At 36.5% G+C, this 21,763-nt stretch overlaps 1 protein-coding gene across 2 annotated transcripts in view; it reads right to left on the bottom strand.

The window, feature by feature from the left end:
• Positions 1–817: 817 nt before the first annotated feature.
• Positions 818–21,763, bottom strand: part of TIPARP (TCDD inducible poly(ADP-ribose) polymerase) — a 32,031-nt gene continuing 11,085 nt past the window's right edge. For both annotated transcript variants that reach the window (XM_005546181.4, XM_015445228.3), the window contains exons 3-6: positions 13,304–13,472; positions 11,198–11,358; positions 3,570–3,848; positions 818–2,888 (exon numbers count right to left, since the gene is read on the bottom strand). In XM_005546181.4, coding sequence (XP_005546238.1) covers positions 2,441–2,888; positions 3,570–3,848; positions 11,198–11,358; positions 13,304–13,472 — 1,057 coding nt within the window. In that variant the 3' untranslated portion in view covers positions 818–2,440. The remainder of the gene's footprint in view (positions 2,889–3,569; positions 3,849–11,197; positions 11,359–13,303; positions 13,473–21,763) is intronic.

Here is a 21,763-nt window from a genome sequence, read left to right as displayed (position 1 = left end):
TGAACCACTATGCCTGGCGATACAATTCCTTTTTATATTTCCTTCACACCCAGTGAAGGGGACAACCTGCTTATGTTTTTCTCTGCAGCTGTCTGCTGATACAGATTGAGTTTCCCTTACAGGAAACACTTGGGACTAGAAGTGTTTCGGATTTCAGGTTTTTAAGTATTTGTGTATTTCCCAGTTGAACATTCCTAATCTGAAAATCCAGAATCTGATATGTTTCAATGAGCATTGTCTTTCAGTATCATGTTGATGCTCAAAAAGTTTTCGAGGCCGGGTGCAGTGACTCACACCTATAATCCCAGCACTTTGGGAGGCCAAGGTGGGCAGATCACCTGAGGGTCAGGAGTTGGGCCAACATGATGAAACCCTGTCTCTACTAAAAAAAAAAAAAAAAAAAAAAAAATTAGCCAGGCATAGAGGCGGTTGCCTTAATCACAGCTACTCATGAGGCTGAGGCAGGAGAATCTCTTGAGCCTGGGAGGTGGAGTTGCAGTGAGCCAAGATCGCACCACTGCACTCCAGCCTCGTGACAGAGCGAGACTCTGTCTCAAAACAAACAAACAAAAACTTGTCCATTTTCTCCAAGTATTACCTGCAAAATAAAATATTGACTCTTCTCTTGTGAATGATAGTGGACTGCTAGATAATGTACTTTCTGCATATTCCCACTGCAGAAAAGTTTAAGCTGCAAGTTCTGGTTAGGTCTGTTCATTCAGTCACTCAATCATACATTTAACCAACCAATCAATGTTTACAGATCACCAACTATGTATTAATCCAGTGATCTTAAATGGAACCAAAACACAACAAATTTTTAAAGAATTACCATAAGTTTTATTTTTGCTTAGTTTTATTAAAAAAATAAATATGTCATAAAGCTTTCTTTTTCCTTAGGGAGAAAAAAAGGAACAAGTCTCATAAAACCAAATAAGCAATGGTAAGGTGTCTTAACTTGAAAAAGATTAGGAGTCACTGGTTTACAAGTTATAATTGAATGAAAGAACTGTAACAGCCACAGTTGGCCATTTCATGCCAATGGCAGCAAACAACAGGATTAACTAGGGCAAAATAAATAACTGTGTGGAAGCCCTGATAAGTGCTTAATAAACAGACTGATTCACTGAGACATCAGTACAGATACATCTTGCTTAAACAATACAAGTTCCTGAAAAGTTTTGTGTAAATGATATAACCACAAACATACCAGGAGAGCTTGGTAACTGAAAGAATTCCATGGTGAATCCTTTTGTGAACAACTACTTTCACTTTTGTAAATCCAGGTATTTGCTTTTTATAAGGAGTATACCTAGTTGCTACCTCTCTGAACTGAGGAAACAGCATATTCACCAAACACTGTGCTCCAGCTGGGCCACCGGCACAATTTCCAAGTTTGTGTTTCTATTAAGTAAGTAGTGTAAGTAAGGTAGTCAGCCAGGGAACCCAGCTCTATCTGACAAAGCAGGTGTAGGAGTGGAACTGCCATCTACCAATAATTCCAGCAAATACTTTTGCTAATATACTTTGTGCAAAACACAGTAATAACCTTAGCAATTCGGCTGTAGATGTACTTCCTTTTTCTAAAACTTTCAGTCACAAGCGAAGTCTAGAACCCCAAAAGAAAGTCATACTTCTAATCCTGAAGACTGCCTTTAACCGAATTAGCTGTCCAACTCCTTCAAATTGGAATGGATGATAGTGAAAGAGACTGAGTTTTCCAAAGTTGAAGTTTAACAACACAAAAATCACATTTCATATCACTAGTTAGTGAAAAATTTTGCTGGTGACAAACATTTTTCAAATGGTTTTTTGTTGTTTTAACTTCCTCTAAACAGAACTCTGAATTCTGGGGCAAACTCTGCAGAAGTTAAAAGTCACTGATGTTCTCTGGTTGGCTGATACATTTTAGTACTACCGATAGAAATAAAAATTTCTTTCTACCCACCAGAATTTCATGAACTTATACCAAAGCAGTGATGCTTTGGACAGGGAATATGCATGGTAGTACTAGTTCCTGTAAGTTTTATCAAATGTAAATAAATAAATAGAATCCTCACATGGCTCACAGCCTCCATTCCATTTGGTCAAACTTCTATCAGGCCCAAGCCACATTTAAATTAGGCTGTTCAGTTTTTCAATTTAATGCTCCTAATAACATTGCTGTCTATATGTACAAGTGTGAATGAAAAGAGTGTGTAATCTGTAGTCTTTTCCACACTGAGTACACTAATAATTAGTATATAATTAAAGAGTAAGTGGTCATTTTAAAACTTGTATTTTTTTTAAAAAAAAAACATTTTCTAGCACTTTAAAAAATGGGTCTGAAAAGTGCCCTATTAATGTCCAATGCTGTTCCCCACCCAGTCCCACCCATTCAAAACCTGCTACAAATGCTGGATTGAGTTCATATCAAATAATTTAGCAGTATCAAGATTTTTCAAATGGAAACAGTGTTACTGACTTCTTCATATTGGATAACAAAATAAGGGTAACTCTGGTCATCATTAAAAATGACAAAAATCTGAGGCTCAAAGAAATTATCCACACAAGAGTCATAAAGGTCACTGGTGACACTGCCAGGATTGACTGGAGGGGGCCTTCTCATGCCATGACTGCCCATTGTGTATCTGCCCGTCAGCACTTTGGCCAGAAACATGAAATGGACTCCTTTGGAGGACTTCTTAGAAAAGTTATGAGAGTAGCTTGCCTTCTTTGCAAAATAACTGCCTTGTCCAAACATTGTAGCATGCTTTCCACAGACTCGAGGGTCAAAGTTGTGTTTGCAGATTCCATCTACCACATCCTGGGATGTTCCATGAAATAAATGTCTCTCATTTATTATCCTGTCACGGCCAAACATTTTCCTGTTCATATATTCCTTTTTCCTAATGGAAAGAACAGACAGGAAATTCAGAAGGATGAAATACAGGTCAATTTAACAGGCATGATGTAGTCATAAACTTCTCTTTATGGTTTTAATGAGTAGGAAATATTAAACTAGTTATCAAGGGCAAAATGCCATCAAAGATCCCATTAAAAGTGGAAACTTATCTTTCCACTGTAGAAAAGCCCTTTTCCTTCTTTCTCCACCAATCATTCACTTGCTTTCTCTTTCATCTTAAATCTATTAAGAGTTCTCATATGTTTTCCTTCCTCCGGATTCCCTCCTTGCCTAATTCCTCCAATCTGAGGGTCTCTTAGATTCTGAGATTCCTGAAATCTAAATGTATTCCTTCCCTTTGTACTACATTAGTTTGTTGACTTGAGAGGCACCACAGTAAAGTGATTAAGAGCAAGGCCTCTGGTGCCAGACTGCCTGGGTTCAAATTCCAGCACCGTATCATAATAGCTGCATGACCTGCAGCAAGTAAGCTTTCTGTGACTCAGTTTCTTCTTCTCTGTAAAATGTAAACTGTAATAATCCTACTTATGGCTGTTATGAGGATTATATGTCAGTTAATACACAGAAAATACGAACATAAATGCTGTGCAAATGTTTACTATTATGTTCCTCATTTGACATTAGCTACAATAAAGCTCTCTTGAACTTCATACATCTGACTCACCTTTTATATTTCTCCCAAAGAAACTGGTTTTGGACTCTCAATATCTGCAAAATTCTGTATTTAAACTCAGGCACAGTCTTATGAAAAAGATTGTAAATGATCCGATAACTTTTATCCTCTGCAGAAACAGGCACTTGGATGAAGTCCTGAGATGGATGCATATAAACCCAAGTTTCAGGGTAGAAGTTTGCTGAAGTGACCCCATCTGGGCAGATGATTTGTGATGAGGAAGTTGCTTCAAGAGGTGGAGGAGCTTGTGTGGGAACCCCACCAAGTGTCCTAAAATGGAGAGGAAGAAACATCAATGTAAAACATTAAGAAGTACGCCTCACATTATAGTGCTCTATATCAGTGTCTACTTAATATTATAATCTGTATAGCTTAAGTGCTTATTTAAAAAATAAAAAATGCTATCTATTTAATAAAAAAAAAGTCTTACAGCAAACATTGCCTGTACATGAATAACCTATTATTAGCCTTCTCTGGGCCTCCTTCCTGTGGAGAAAATTCTGGAATGTATAGCTACAAGGCAAACAAGCAAGAGCCAATTCACAAATACCTTTACTTTTGAATCTTAGACTCCTCTTTATTACCTATAGCTAAAGAAACTTTGTTACATGTTTTCTTCCAAATGTGCTGATACTAAGCAGAAAAGATTTCATTACCAAAGGATGTGTGGGTGGGAGACAAAGTAAGGCATGAAGCAAGGAGGGAGCTTATAGGGAGAAAAAAAAAGCTACTTTAATTTCTGTATAAAAACAAACAAAAATTATGGAACAGGACCTGAATGCTGATAAATATTTGACATTTGCTTCATTTTCCAAGATCACATGTAGAAACAAAACCACCAATACTATTCAACTTTTACAGCTTTGAGTGTGCTTAAGAGGGAGCTAATCACTATAAACTCTAGACACCAGAATGCATATCTGTGAGCCTTTAAATTCATGTCTTTATTTTGAACAATGATTTTAGATAAGCAGCAGCTTTGGTAAGTTACTTATTCCTGCCTAGTTAAATGCTTAAATTTAAATCATATTTCTTGGCCATTTTTGAAACGGAGAAAAAGAGAAGAAGTAGAGAGCGAGGAAATCCTGACCCTGAGACCTAGTTCAGGGCCAGGTGCTATAACACTCATTGGCACATACTGGTCACAAGGAAGTAATGTGTGCCAAAATGGATTAGGAAACTGAAATTTTCGTAAGAGCTTTGTGACACAGAGACTACAGCTTTGTGTGTCTCATCTCCAAAGAGCATAGCTGACCATCTCTCTCATAATAATCATAGCCAATTAATACTATGTGCCAGTCATTTTTACATACAATGTCACTAATTGTCACAATAACTCTGTAAGATGACTTGGTTATCCCCACTTTTCAAATGAAGAAACTGAGGTTTAGAGAGATTAAATAATTTGCCCAAGTATAGCTGGCAAAGAGCAAAGACAGAATTTGAATCTAGGCCAGGCCCATCTAGATAGTTTCTAATCTCATACTCTTTTCAGTTCCATATGTTTCACAATTTATATTTTTTCTTTCTTAAAAACAAGGCTAGAAAGTGATCAACAGGATACTAGGATTCCAACCTAGTTTTGCCTGACACCACCACCACCACATTATCATCATCAACACACAGTCTTTTAAGAGATGACTTTCAAGAAGCTAAAAGTTACAGAAGCATGACTGCCATCTCTAACCCTCACCTTCTACAAGTGACTGTGCCTTTAATTTAATGTGCCTCAAAGTCTCTTGGTGAGACAGAGAGTCCTGGATGGGTGGATCCAGGGCTTACTGAATCTCCGAGGTGCTTTGAAGTACAGGGACAGATTTAAAGTGCTGCTGGTTTATCCAACCTTCACAACGAAAGGCACAACAGTTCTTGTCCTCTGCAGCATTTTCTCAGAGCCCACACAGATTCCTTTGGATCCTCAGTACTGATACATTTTTCTGGTACAATGGTACATTTTTCACTGGTACACTTTCCTGAAGAGAGGCCTCACTGCTTTAATCAGATTCTCAAATATCTGTAACTCCTTAAAAAACCATCACTATTCTGGAGGAATGGCGGGGAAGCAAAGAATATAAGCCCCTTATTTTTATTTAATAGCTCTTCCCTCTATCCAGCTTTGCAAACAAAAGGGTAAGTCCCCAGCCCACCAGGTTTTCTATTATTATCAGGGGTTGAAGTTACCAACACAGTCTTCTGGTTTGAAGGAGAAAGGTAAGATTCTCTGCAAACACTCTTCCCTAGAGGTTTCAGACTGTCAGCCTGTACAGCAAACCTAGCTGTGACAACAGAAGAGATTCTGCGCCTTTTCTTTCTGATATCACTACTATGGCCCTGTTCCATAAAATGAAAGCTTCAAATACAGCTTTTTCTTTTTTTAGGGGGGGATGGAGGTCTGTTATTACTAACATATGCTTGAAGATGAGCGGAGATAAATAAATCCTATCCATTCTAACATATTAAACTGGACTATGTATATGCTTAACATCCATTCCAACCCATAAATGCTTACTTGTAACAAGCCAACATCCTAACTTGCCTAAAACATAAAAATGCATATACACATCTGTCTGATGGGCTTCAACACTCTAGTTGCCACGGGTTAAAAAATATATTTCAAGCAATTGCAAATGTGCCTTTATTTTCTGAGAATGATGAGTTTGTATTCACCTCATGGGTATTCCAAAGATATACTGCATGTTTCACAGACTGACACTAGCCTTCTCTAGAGAGGCAAAGTCAAAGGGAATTGAGCTTCTACACAAGGATCTCTGGGCTTTCAGAATCCAAAGTCACCTTTTATTATCTCCCTCCTTCCCCTTACCATTTTGAAAGATGTTTACTAAATCAATTTCAGCAATGAAATACAAATTAATTCATTTTATCCTTTTGAGGGGGGGTATTAAAGAAACTGTGCCAGGCATTCTCATGACCATGAGGTGACTGCATGGGACAAATGTTCTTTCAGCTGAAAGCACTGAACCCCCAAACCTCTAAGCTTTGTTTGCTTATGCAGTCTCAATTCAAGTATTCTAAGATTATTAAAGAATAAACTCCTGTTTATCAGCCCCATTAAAAAGCAAGAGAAACCTTTTAAAAACAGCTGAATTTGTAGAAAATTCATTAAGTCAACCTCCTACCCCACTCCTTCCACTCTTAGACACTGATTCCCTGAGAATTGTGGCCTCTTTAACACCTATGTTTTTTTGTTGGTTTTTTTTTTTTTTTTTTTTTTGACCCTTTGCATTTAAAAACACTTAAAAACAAAACATCATGCCTGTAATCCCAGCTACTTGGGAGGCTGAGGCAGGAGGACTGCTTGAGGACAGGAGTTCAAGACCAGCCTCAGCAACATAGTGAGATCTTGTCTCTACCAAAGAAAAAAAAGAAAAAATTAGCTGGGGATGATGGCAGCATCTACCTGTAAGTCCCAGCTACTTCGCAGGCTAAAGCAGCAGGATCACTTGAACCCAAGGGTTCAAGGTTACAGTGAGCTATGATGATCATACCACTGCACTCCACCCTGGGCGACAGAGGAAATTCTGTCTCTAAAAAAGTTTTAAAGATTTAACAAAACAAAAACCACTTAAAAAAGAAACTTTCTCCCTGGCTAAGATCATAGCCTCTGGAATCTACTTCTAAAATATGCTTTTTGGAACCAATTCCCCTCATCTTTCTCCCTACTAGGTCCTTCAGCCCCACGTTCTAGGGTAGATAGGATCACTGCATTTACCCATCCCACCCTGGTAGACTGGCTATTTCTCTGCTCTTTTCTCATTAAAGTTTATCTACCTAATATTTCTTTGATTTGCTGATCTCTTACTTTATATCTGATTATCAGTTTTAGACAGAAAGATTAAAATAGAAAATTTTTAAAAGAAAAAAGAAAATAGAGAGTAACTATTTTTGTTCTCCTGTAAGCCTATATTATGAATATATTACTACCTAGTAGATATTAAGGGTTCTATTCCAGACCACTGCAATAAAGCAAATATTGCAATAGAGTAACACAATTTTTTAGTATCCCAGTGCATATAAAAGTTATGTTTACACTATATCACAGTCTATTCAGTACATAATAGCATTAGTTCTTTAAAAAAAAGAATATTTATACCTTACTTTTAAAATACTTTATTTTAACAATCATCTGAGCCTTTGGTGAGTCGTAGTCATTTTACTGGTGGGAGGGTCTTGCCTTGATGATGGCCTGACTAATCAGGGTGGTGGTTGCTGAAGGTTGAGGTGGCAGTGGAAATTTATTAAAACAAGACAAGGAAATTTGCCACATCAATTGACCCTTCATTTCATGAAAGATTTCTCTATTGCATGCAGTACCATTTGAAAGCATTTTACCCACAGAACTTCTTTCAAAATTGTAGTAAATCCTCCCAAACTTTGTTGCTTTATCAACTAAGTTGATGTAATATTCTAAACCCTTTATTATTTCAAAAATCTTTACAGCATCTTCACCGGTAGATTCAATATCAAGAAACCACTTTCTTTGCTCATCCAAAAGAAGCAACTCCTCACGCATCCAAGTTTTATCACGATATAGTAGCAATTCAGTCACATCTTCAGGCTACACTTCTAATTCTACTTCTCTTGTTATTGCCACCACATGTGCAGTGACTTCCTCCACTGAAGTCTTGAACCCTTCAAAATCATCCAGGTGAGCTGAAATAAACTTCTTCCAAATTTCTGTTAATGTTGGTATGTTGACCCCCTCCCATGAATCACAATGTTCTTAATGGCATCTAAAATGGTAAATCCTTCCCAAAAGTTTTCCAATTTACTTTGCCCAGATCCATTAAAGGAATCACTACGTATGGCAGCTATAGCCTTACAAAATATACTGTTAAAATAGGAGGTCTTGAAAGTCAGAATGACTCCTTGATAAGTGGGCTGCAGAATGGATGTTGTATAGCAGGCATGAAAACACTAATCTCCCGTACATCTCCATTAGAGCTCTTGGGTAACCAGGTACATTGTCAATGAGCAGTAATAGTTGGAAAGAAATCTTTTTTTCTTGAGCAGGTCTCAATAGTGGGCTTAAAATATTCAGTAAACCATGCTATAAACAGATGTGCTGTCATCCAGGCTTTGTTTTTCCATTTATAGAACACAGGCAGAGTAGATTTAGCATAATTCTTAAGGGCCTTAGGCTTCAACTTAAAGTCACCAGCTGCATTAGCCCTTGACAAGAGAGTCAGGCCTGTCCTTTAAAGCCAAGCATCGACATCTCTCTAACTATGACGTCCTAGATGGCATCTTCTTCTAATATAAGTTTGTTTTGTCTACATGGAAAATCTCTTGTTTAGTTTAGCCACCGTCATCAATGATATCAGCTAGATTTCTGGATAACGTGCTACAGCTTCTACATCAACACTCCCTGCTTCACCTTGTACTTTTATGTTGCAGAGATGGGCTCTTAAACCTCATGAACCAACCTCTGCTAGGTTTAAACTTTTCTTCTGCAGCTTCCTCACCTCTCTCGGCCTTGAAAGAACTGAAAAAAGTTATGGCTTTACTCTGGATTAGGCTTTGACTTAAGGGAATGTTGTGGCTGGTTTGATCTTTTATCCAGACCACTAAAACTTTCTCTATATTAGCAAGAAGGCTGTTTTACTTTCTCATAATTTGTGTGCTTACTAGAGTAACACTTTTAATTTCCTTCAAGAACTTTTCCTTTGTATTCACAACTTGGCTAATGTTAAGGCATAAGAGGCCTAGCTTTTGGTTTATCTCAGCTTTCGACATGCCTTCCCCACTAAGCTTAATCATTTCTGGCTTTTGACTTAAAGTTAGAGATGTATAACTCTTCCTATCACTTGAACACTTTGCTGTTTTATGTGGGTGCTGTTCTAGGCACCCCAAAACAACTGTAACGTAAAGATCACTGGTCAGATCAACATAACAGATACAATAGTAATGAAAAGTTGAAATATCCCAAGAATATCCAAAATGTGATTCAGAGGCACAAAATGAGCACATGCTGTTGAAAATATAGCACTAACATACTTGCTTGACCTAGGGATGCCACAGACCTTTGATTTGTAAAAAACGCAATGATCTGTGAAGTACAATACAGCGAAGCACCGTAAAACAAGATATGCCTGTATAATGAAGGTATATTTGTGGCATTAATTGTATTGCTGCTTATCTTTATAGTTCATACTTTTACAAAACAAGCCTAAGTTTCAAAAAAAAAATAAATAAAAAAGGAGGGCATACTCCATAATTACTTATCTTGAGATCAAAACAGATGCATTTTCACCATTCACTAAAACTTTCCAACAATGCAGAACTTGCATTCTTAACCTCACACAGAAGTTGTATCTTCCTTGATTGGCTCAGCATGCCAAGCTGCTGGTCTCACTAATGAGTTCTACTATCTCACCAGGAGGACAATATATTCTTAACTATTGGACACTGACACTATCTCCAGCTGTGCTAGTAAAATCACAGAAATGGTATTTTTACTAGTTCTAATTTTTTAAGAAACCTTACAAGGTAAAATATTTCAAACTGGCACTTAGAAGAAAGAACACACTTAACCCAATTCAATATATATTTCTAAAATAAGTCTTACTACAAATTTATTTTGGATACTGATCATTTCAGGAATTTTTATTTGTATTTTGTTTTTACTGTTCCCCTTGCAATCAATCACAGGATTAGAATCACTAAGATTCTGTCATAACAACTTAGGGAAAACAGTTTGAGCTAGAATAAAAACAGTAGGAATATAAAAATGGTATCTTTACCTCAAAGATCAGCACAAAAAAACAACCATTATGCTAGACCTCTAAAGTTCATAAAACCAAGTAAACCTATATCATTTTCAAAATCCATCTCTAAAAATAGTATATCTGACTAGGGTAGATAATGATTTCCCTAGAGATACTAATTTTCAAAGGTGGGCATGCAAATGGTAATGTGCCTCACCTTTTGGTATCTATAAAGATGTGCCACTGGGTTGTCTGAAGACGAAAGGAAGAAACGACGCTTGGAAAAATGGAAGAAAAGCTCACCTACAATTCAGAAGGGTGAGTTCAGTCCTAACCTTAATTAAGAAAGCTGTATTCTCAGTATGACAAGTAATTTTAGTGAGTATCACAAGAAGAGGTGGCTTACCTAGCAAATGAGAGTGTACCTTATTTGAAAAGATGAATTTTTCCCATTCAAATTCACTCAAGTAAAAGGAAATCAAGAAATCACCTTGTAGGACTCTCCTCACTTAACCTGGAAGTTTGGCTAAGTTGTCCTGTAACACAGAAGGGTCTCATCTTGAAAGTAGTTTCATGGAAGGAAAAAATCTTCCATGAAGGAGGTGAATGCAAGTTCTGTGCCTCATTCCAGACACAACGATATTTAGTTGTGGAAAAACGTTAACTCTAAAAAATCCAGTAAGATACTCATTCTTTTAGTGTAACTGGGTTTATTGTAGCTTATTTGCACTCCATTTATTGAAGAATTAAAATCCAAAGAATAATCTGAAATTTCACATTCTAGGGGTACTAACCAAGGTAGACTCTTAATTTAAGGTATTTTTTCTCTCTCGTATTCAGGAGTGCATTTACATAAAATGAAAGTAAAATTGAGACTTTATACTCAACACTTACTGTAAATATGGAAGCAGTATAAAACAGGAGCGGAAGAGGGGTCTCCTTTTTATTTCTCTCCTGAAGAATGAATTGTGGAGGATGTAGTGGTTATTCCACATCATAAATCGAACCTCTTTCAGACCCCGAGAGTTGGCTTCTTCAATCAATCGAATGACAGACTATGGAGGAGAAAACAGAAGATAACAAAAAAAAAGAGGAAAGTTAATAATCATGGTTAAAAATGAAAATTTAACCAAAGGCAAAAGTTAACCTCACAGGAATTTCAATAAAGTACAGTGAGTCTAATTAACTTCCTTTATATGCTAAGATTTTTTTTTTTCCTTCCAAGTATGTAGGGCCCAGGGAACTATTTTATTTTATTTTGAGCCTTAATAATATTATAGAGAGTTTTCGTTCATATTTCTTAAGGGAGTTTTCAAAACAGGAACTAAAGATAGTGATGTTGGCCAGTCCCAGTGGCTCACGCCTGTGAGAGGCCTGTGAGCCACTCCCAACACTTTGGGAGGCAGAGGAAGGAGGACTGTTTGAGGTCAGGAGTTCAACACCAGACTGGGCAACATGGCAAGATCCTGTCTCCACAAAAAATAAAAAAATAAAAATTAGTTGAGTATGGTGGCATGCACCTGTCGTCCCAGCTATTTGGGAGGCTGAGGCAGGAGCACTGTTTGAGCTCAGGAGTTCAAGATTATAGTGAGCTATGATTGTGCCACTGTACTCCAACTGGGCAACAGAGCAAGAGCCTATCTCAAAATAAATAAATAAATAAATAAATAAATAAATAAATAAATAAATAAAATTTGAAAAGGTGGTGGTATATAAAGTTCAAGTTCTAAACCCAAAAAACTTCTCAGAGGAAAAACACAGGAACAGTCTGAGTATTCTGAGAGTACCTTTTAAACAGCCTTGTATTCTATTTGGAAGGTAGATGACTAGTGATTACCAAGTATTCTGAGAGTACTTTTTTTTTTTTTTTTTGAGATGGAGTCTCGCTCTGTTGCCCAGGCTAGAGTGCAGTGGCGCGATCTCGGCTCACTGCAATCCCTGCCTCCCAGGTTCATGCCATTCTCCTGCCTCAGCCTCCCAAGTAGCTGGGACTACAGCCACCAGCCATCACGCCCAGCTAATTTTTTGTATTTTTAGTGGAGATGGGGTTTCACCATATTAGCCAGGATGGTCTCGATTTCCTGACCTCGTGATCCACCCGCCTCGGCCTCCCAAAGTGCTGGGATTACAGGTGTGAGCCACCACACCCGGCCGTATTCTGAGAGTACATTTTAAACAGCCTTGTATTCTCTTTGGAAGGCAGATACTAGTGATTACTTAAGCTTACTTAATTTAATATTGTGTTTTACAATAATTAACATACTAGGTTTTCTTCTTTTGCTATTGTCTTTAAAAATAAAAGTAAGGTAGGTAAGTTGTTCCCCCCTTTTGTAATGCTGGAAATGAACTTAAATTGAAAAAGTCACATCTTTGCAATGTGAAATTAACCTCTAAAGTCCATCTGAGGATGTTTAAATGACTCACAATTGTCATTCAGAAGCAAAGTAAACCATCATCATTTTAAAACCTTGCTTTGAGATTGAAGGGCTATTATCACTGTCTCAGACTAAGGATGCAAGTGCACATAGGAGAAAATTGTAAATAACTGATTTATCTGACCACAGCTCAATAAACATTTCCAAGTACTTCTTCCAGAGACATGAGCGATTGTTTCCATTGGGCTTCTAAAATGCTAAGTGTAACACTTGATCCAATCTCCATAAGCCCAGGAGCCAGATATAATCAAAAGTTATACCAATTCTCATCTCGTGAAAATTACTCCATAGGTGGCAACAGGTCAAAGTATTTCACCTCTATAATGTAAGATGTGGAAAGCATTTTATTTATCTGATAATAGTTGTATGTTATCTTTGGATTTCAAATTAATGGAAAGAAATACATTTTAAGAAAAAGAAAAGTTTTCTTGTACCATTGACACTCATAAGCTGTTTGATTATATGCATACTTCTGCCTAGTCATTGTTGTAAAGAAAGAAGAATAGAGGAAGAAAAAATAAATAAATTTGAAAAATGTACTTGTTAACAAAGAACCTGTAAATACCTCAGGATACTCTCTCCATCCAAAGTGGTCCCTACAGAAGAATTTCCAGACTGTGTGGTAAATAGAGTTGACATTGCTAGAGGGTGGTGTGGACAGCCTTCGTAGTTGGTCAAATTCAGTTGTTTCATACACATTCATGGCATTCAAATCTGCCCAAAATTCTTGTCCTCTAAAAAACAAACAAACAAACACCAAAAACCTGTTAATACGTTTGTAAAACAAAAATATCCAAAAATCTCATTGGACATTAAAAATATATAGCATAGCCTGTTGGTAGAATTTTCTAAACTTGCTTTACTTGGAGTAAAAGCATATTTATTGCTGGTTGTTTCCACAGCATCCATTTCCTACATGCCCTTTCTAATCAAGACCAAAATTTCTAGGCCATGGAATTACAGTAAGATTGATTTAACCCCACAGAACCACTGGCCTAACCCAATCAAAATAAGCCCACCCTCCACTCTACGGTGGGCTGGCCTCAGCCAATCAGGGAGTCAGTTTTACTATGAAGCTATGTAGAAACTAAACATAGACAAAAGAAAATTTCTCTTGAAGCTTGACCTTTTTTTCAGAGGCCATCCGTTTACTTGCCAATATAGGAATACACAGTATTGCCTGATCAAAGACAATAAAAGAAGGGAAAAATAAAATGAATCCAGATAAAGCCAGTACTAATCCACCCAACATCAATATTATCTTTTATCCGGTGGGCTGAAAAATGTTGGCAAAACATGAAGAAAAAAAATAGTTTGGATTATTATGAGGTTTAGCTTTGAGAATATTTTGGTCATCTTATTATCTGGTCTACTGCTGCTGAATCATTACTTTACAAATGTCTCCATACTGCTGGAGGGAAGTCCCACTATATGAATCAGACTCATTTAATAATTTATAAAAGGTAGACCAATAAAAACATTTGTGTTTCCTCTTTTATGGAACTTCATTACAGTTGGAAACATTTGAACCATTATTTCAAATAACTGGCATAATGGTCATTGTATTCTTCTTTCTTTTCTCTTGTGTATGTTTGAAAGTTACTATAATATAAAAAATTAAATATATGGTAACAGCATAGATATTGTAGCATAGTCTACCAGATTTCTAAATGGATGTCTACAACACAAGAAATACTCTAGATCTAGTGGCATTCAGAAAGTACATGTGAAGTCTAGTTGCTGAGACAGATTTTCCCAATAATTAACTTATTTCCTTGCTGTAAATTAGGATTTTGAAAAGGATATTAAAGTTGATCTACAGTTGTGCCATTGCACTCCAGCCTGGGCAAAAAGAGTGAAACTCTGTCTAAAAAAAAAATTGATCTATGGGTTTTGTTAGCTAGCACATTTTCCAAAATCTGCTCTTGGAATACTTATTTCAAAAACTATTAACAGGTATTCTGTGCACAAAAGATTCTGCAGTCAAATATTTGAAAAACTGATTATGCAAATACTTGCCGTTCTCCATCCCAATGTTCACAATTTCTGAATCAGGTTCTACACTGAAAAAAACACTCAATCATATAACCGATGATGCCAAAAAGTATGGAACTTATAAAAAGCAGTATACTCCTTTAAAATTTCTAAAGATGTTGCCAATAAACCCCAAACTTCTTGCTTAGTAAGAGGACTAACTAGTTGGATGTGGTCTCAAAAACAACATATAGTTTTAATTAAGCATGAAATAAGACAATATAACGTAGTTTAAAATAATATTTGGCCACTGTTTTAAAATGATTTATGGTAAATAGGAATATTTAATTCAAACAGAAAAATGTTTCTGGGAAATCCTAAAAAGTGAAACAGACAGACAAAACAAAACAAAAAAACAAAAAAGTCCTGAAAACTGGAACTCCTATGCCTAAATTAAACGTCATATCAAGTTGCCTTAAGCAATTTTCATTAACTTCAGGAGAATCTGATGTTATGATTGGGAAGTGAGATAAAAAACTTTCTCCCTGTTAAGACTGTTTCAAGTTTCTAAACATATTTTTCCTGCTTTAAGCTTATCGCCCAGCAACTGTTCCCAATTATGAGTCACAAATCCTCAGTATTTCCTTTAAGGAGTTCTTAGAACAGCAGTCATTATGTTAACATGCATTATAATATAAACAGCCAAAGCTTTTTGCTGTTTAGTGTCAGATTTTATTCTGGACATCACTCTAGCAATTTCTGTTTAAGCCTGTATTACTGAGACTTCATAGATAATGATTTGCATGAGAAAGACATCTACAACTGCAGCTTTTGCTACATTCTCGTGCATGTCAGTCCTTTGGGCATTACGAAGTTTCTACGACAAATCCTAATTTACTATAATCAACTGTTCTTTGGATTGATATATCAAAGTACTGTTATAGCTCTATTTGATTTTCAATGCTTTTTCTAAACTTGACAGAGACAAAATCACAAATTTGAAAAACATTAAATTATCTTTTTGTGAGATTAATTTTACCACCTGCTCTCCCTTAAACAGTGAATGCTTTAAAAATCTAAAGCCAAGAGGTTTTTTCCTCCATAATCTGCATCAGCATAAATATGTGCAATATGGATGCCAAATGTTCAACAGCCACCACATTCTTCTTTACCAAACTATTGTTTCCTATTATCAGAAAGCAGTTACGAGTCATCTATATGTGATAATCGCGATGGTAGGCTCTACTGGGCAATACACAAAGAATTAAACAGATGTAGTCCCTGTCTTCTAGGAGTGTTAAGAGAGGAATAACTAACAAAATGTAGCCAAAGAAGCAGTACGTCTGCCTGTCTAAATTCATCAGTGGCAAGTACATTCAGGAAATAAGAGACAAAGAATAAACATGCAGCAATATGGAAGAGGAGGTGGTTATTGGCATCCAGTAATGGATACAGGTCAGGAAAATTGGAAAATTAAGAGGTTTTACTTTATCAATCCAAGATAGCTTTCTGCAAGAAAAAGAATCTTAGGAGCAGTTTAAATAACAGGAAATATCACTAGTAAGTAAAGAGCTGTGTGTAAGAACAAGGAAAAAGAGGTCTCCAAGCACTTTGCTTCTTGAAAGACAAGTGGAGACAGGATTGGTATAAGTAGCTGGAAAAGGAGACCTTCTAAACAGGGGTATCTGAGAGATGAGGAAATGGGAACCTGTAAATTCCTATAAGGGGATAAAACAAGCGATGTGAGAGACTTCAGGCAACAAACTGAGGGTGCTTAAGTCCAGGGTGTCAGAGCCTTAAGATATAAGGTTAGGAATTTAAAGTATTGAGCAGATAAGTTAGAATTAAAGCAGTAATTACAGGATGTTGAAAACTGAGCAAGAGAGCCAGTGCTAGAGATTGAGGGTGTCTTTGTAAAAGCAAGGTGCAACAATCCTTGTGGATGAAAACTCCATCTGGCCTAAAGGCATCTCTGAGGGATGGCCAAAAAAGAGTATGAGTGATAGCCACTCCACAAGAGGATTTATATCTTGCTATTTGTATCACATGGCTAAATCCATCAGTATTCTTTTATCTAAGATACAGCCCTATCATGAACCAGAAAAAAACAAAACCTTGTGAACAGACTGCTGATTTTTGCTATTAAGGAAAGAATGAAATTGAACCGCTGAAATATTAACAATTCTGTTTTTGCATGTCTCACCAACACACCACCACACATCCCACTATAAGAATCCATATACAACACTAATTTAAAATGCTGAAAAGGACGCCCATTCTCATAATTTAGATGCTTTGTAACAATGGTTCTCCTCTTATTCAACAAATATCTACACATACCAATTAAGCCAACATTTTCCGACATACATTACCAATGCACAGAGCACCAACACCCACACTAAGTCAGAAAGTATGCCACACACATTTCTTTAACAAGTATACTAATATCTTAGTATTTAAGATCCTGAAGAGAAAGTAAAAAGGACCTATGACATGAATAATAAACAGAGTTGGAATGCAAACCAAAACTAAAAAAGAAAAAGATGCTAAATGAAATAGAAAATAGTAAGAACACAACTTCTTTCTCAGATAAATAGCTTTTGGGTTTATGCATTTGGGAGCTCAGTAAAGAGTGTAACCATTTTAGGCAGTTTATCTATTTATAAAGTGTTTATAACCAAGAAGAAAATGAGACCAAAAAAAAGCAAAGTAACTTAAAGTAGACACATTAATTTGGTACTGGGCTCTGCTTTGGCCATAAAAAAATGAAAAAGGCAAAATGACACAGAGCACCAATCGAGTGGGGAAAGGAAACCCTGTGGCATAGTGGGAAATGTGGCAAAAAGGTGGTCAGAAGCAGAAGGCCTACCTCTGCTGGGAAAGGTGTCAAGAAAGGTGGTCAAGGGAGTTGTCCCAGAGTGGCTAAAATGTGAGCAAGGTCCAGCTACCAGGCAAACAATGGGAGGCAGGACACCACATGCAGAGTGACTCCATGTGTAGAAGCTAACCAAACAAGGCACACAAGAATAGTGTGCAAGAGGCACACCCAGTTCATGTGGGAGGTTAGAGTACAAGTATCTATGAGAAATAAGGGATAAAACTGGACTGGATAAGTTGGCTTGGGCCAGATAATGAAGAGCTTTGTTTACTGTGTTAAGTTGTTAGGTCTTGATTCTATGGGCAGTAGGAAACACCAGTGAATTTTCAACAAAGTCCAGACTTGCCTTTATAAAGGTCATTCCAATTGTAGTGGTATAGAAGAATGATTTACTTATTTATTTTTGGCAGTTGATAGAGAAAACCATTCATCTGCTAAATATTAGGATATTTATCAATATTATTCTATGAACAATCATCTCTAGTTATTAGAACTGCACATGAGACATACGATGAAAGAGGACTAAGGAGGCAATGTAGGAATGATTTGAAGTATTTAAGAGTTAGAATTTAACTGCATAAAGGATAATTACATGTGGGGCAGAAGAGAGTGAAATGAGAGTAGGATGTGTCCCATGTTTCTGATCTGGGTGGTTGGATAACGGTGCTATTAATGAGACAAATTACAAGACATACAGCAGGTTTAAGTGGCAAGGTGATAGAAATAAAACATAGAACTCAGACTTTGGCATAGGTTGATTAAATACAAAGTTTTCTGAACCCTACTCTGCACAGTTTTAACCAGATCGGTAAGACTTCAGAACCGTGGCTTCCTGCCTGTAAGAGTTAACTGGTTTCTACAAGGATAAGCCTGTGACCTCAAACTAATTAACACATACCTTAATCAGCTAGACTCACCATATACAACTAGTAGTGCCCTTTTATTATTATGATGTAAAGTGAAAATACCTCCCAAAACGGAGTGTCATAATGATAGAAGGATAAAGATTAAATGCAATGTGGAGAGTACTGAGGTTCTGCTACTGGCTTGAGACAGGCATGACAGATGGGATATGTTTGCCGCTGCTAAAGAATTTCACAGGCGAACAAAACATAGCTGGCTTTTGATACCTGGCTTTGATATTTCCAGGACTCATTTAGCAATGCAGGAATATCTGGAAGCTTATATCCCTTCAAGTATTTTACAAGGTAATGAGAATCAAAGCCATGGCATACACAATACCAACACATTTCGTGAAAACAGTGTCATTATTAAAGTTCAGAAAACTATGTATTTGTAATTTGCTTCTTTAGAAGCAAAACTGTCATTTATTCTGTCGCTAATTAAGATTTTTGCTAACACTGCCTCAAATAAGTAGCAGAGGACTGTTGTGGGGGGCGGCAATAAAACTTATTCATAAATGCTTATATCCAAAGCAACATCTTTTAATACTCACCAGAGGTTAAATTTTTCTTTCACTTTTTTTTTTGGAGATAGGGTCTCCTTCTGTCACCTAGGCCGGAGTGCAATAGTGCCATCTAGGCTCACTGCCACCTTGAACTCCCTTGCTTAAACTACCCTCCCACCTCAGCATCCCCAGTAGCTGTGACTATAGGCACGCTCCACCACACTCGGCTAATTTTTGTATTTTTCTGTAGAGACGGGGTTTTGCCGTGTTGCCCGGGCTGGTCTCAAGCAATCCTTCTGCCTCAGCCTTCCAAAATGTTAAGATTACAGGTGTAAGCCACTGCACCCAGCCTCAGAATTTAAAATTCTATACTTAATTACCACACTATGACACTGTAAAACTATTAACATAAAACTCAGATCATGGATTTATCTAAATACCTCAAAAGATTTTTGGGTAGGTAAAAGTGTTCCCCACCTTAAGATACAATGTATTTCTCGGGATCAGTTCTTGAAGAAGTGATCATGAGACAAAATTCTATGTTGCTGCTCCCTTGGTACCTCCTGAGACATCTTGGAAATTCCTGCTTCCAAGAAGGCAGCAAGTTAGTGGGAAGGATGCTGTCTAAAATCACATTTATCTGTGTGCCAAACCTCATGTCTGATTCATAAATTGTTAGACATCTGTAGTCTTAAAAGTCATTCTAGAAGTGAACCCAGTGAAATGAAAAAGAAAGGATAAGATATAGAAGAGAGGCAGGTAAGTTTCCTAAATGAAAAAAGATAATCTGTTTTTAAACTTTTTAATTATACATTCTCCAAAAGCATGCGGAGAACTAAACAAACATAACACAGCTTATTCTCAAAACAGACTGATACTAAGACATGGCCATTGGCATACATCTAGATGTTTGCTAAACCCCTAATAAATAATACCACACAATGAAGTCCACCGGCCCCAACGCAACCACTAAAAGCAAATTACAATATCTACTTAAGGAAAAGAACCTACTAAAATATTGTTATGCTGGCTTTTTTTGTTGTTTGTTTTCTATTACAAAACTACAGATCAAAGCAAAGAACACAAAAAGACTTTCCAATAAAATGTGGATAAGTCTAAAATCTTTCATAAATAAAAATTACACTTATAAGATCAGAAGATCTCATTGCCATCTATTTATGGTAGTGTGGGACTAAATTTTGCACCATGAAGGTACCAGAAATCTCATACAGTCTTAACTTTTATTCAACTTCAGTCACATGTCCTAAGATCACAGAAGGCACTATAAGTGAGACAGACTTCTCAACCATGGCCTGATGAGAAAGTGAAACTTAATTTTTGTAAGAACAGCTGGGATAGAAGGCACAGGTTAGTTTTTAAAAGTTGGTAGCATGCCTTATACTACCTTATATTATGCAATCACTGATTTTTATAAAGAAGAGTAGCTATCCCCTCTGTTAAGAAAAATATTTTTAAAACTGAAAGGTTTCTATCTAATCTCAAAGTAAACAATAAAAAATGTCTCCCATGTATTCGAGGCACAAATAGTGGTTAATTCAATTTTTTGAATATAGAATTTGACATCCCTTAAAAAGGAATAAAATAGATGTGTTTATAATTTTTTTCTACATAAATATAATACTATATGTAAATGATAAAATTACTTAAAAATAAGTTGCTTTCAAATATCTCAATTCAGCACTCATTTACACATAAATACTAGTTATAGTTATCATAAAAATATTTTCTAATAATGCCTAGTAAGATATAAACCATTAGCTTAATTTATTTCTGCTTTGACTTTTAAATTACAAATGATTCCCATAAAAAGGTTTTTATTCAGAATTTTCTATTATTTAGCTTTGGCTTTTTCCCCAATTAGTCCAGATGAACTAACTGATCAATGAAAGAATCAGAAATATATTTGTTGGTGACTTACTATGTATTTGATGCTAATAACCCAGAGATGAGTAAACAGCTTTCAGGAGACTAGAGATTTGAATGCATACAAGCAAACTATATATAGAGAATTCATCACTCTGATAGTTCTTTAAACAAATTGCTGGAGAAAAAGACTTCCTATAGAAAAGACAAAGAGTCTTTTTATTGTCTAGGTTTTATAAGCTATAACAAAACCTTTCAACATAGTCTTAAATTGGTAACTTTTTCTGAGGGAGTTGGATTCTACAAAGCCAAGTTTCTGTGATAGATTCAATTTTATCAGTTAAGAGAGTCGAAATTATTTCTGAGTAACAAATTTGTAAAACACTTTACATAATGCTTCTGATGTCCGCCAGCATTTGGATAATCCAAATGTCAGAAAGCAAGCAAGCAAAGGTCCTTCTGTTTCACATACTTTGCCCTGACTCTGTTGGGGATGTCTTTCTTTTATTAGGATGAGTAATTAAACCTTAGAAGGCAAACCCAGTGTTTATCCTGTGCTAATTTTTACTCTCTAAATGCCTGGAAATGAAAGAGCTAAGCCAGGTGACAGTCAGAAACCAAAGACCAACCACAGCAGGAAATTATTTAGAGTATTTTGTGCCGTTTGCCCTCTCTATACCTTGATCAGCTGCAGGAACTGTGAAGATCACAGGGTGCATGCAAGATTCTGAAAGCACATGCACTACTGCAAGCAAAGTTCACCCTTTGATCCCCACCCTTGCCATTCAAGTGCTGGTGAAAAATTAGACCAAAGATGATCATCCAAACTCTTTGGCTATGTCATATAAGTGGGACAATTTAAGAATTCTCCAAATTAGTTC

Source organism: Macaca fascicularis, chromosome 2 (assembly GCF_037993035.2).
Source record: "Macaca fascicularis isolate 582-1 chromosome 2, T2T-MFA8v1.1".
Classification (NCBI taxonomy): domain Eukaryota; kingdom Metazoa; phylum Chordata; class Mammalia; order Primates; family Cercopithecidae; genus Macaca; species Macaca fascicularis.
The sequence above is the reverse complement of the archived record's forward strand: the minus strand, read 5'-3'. Positions and strand labels throughout refer to the sequence as shown.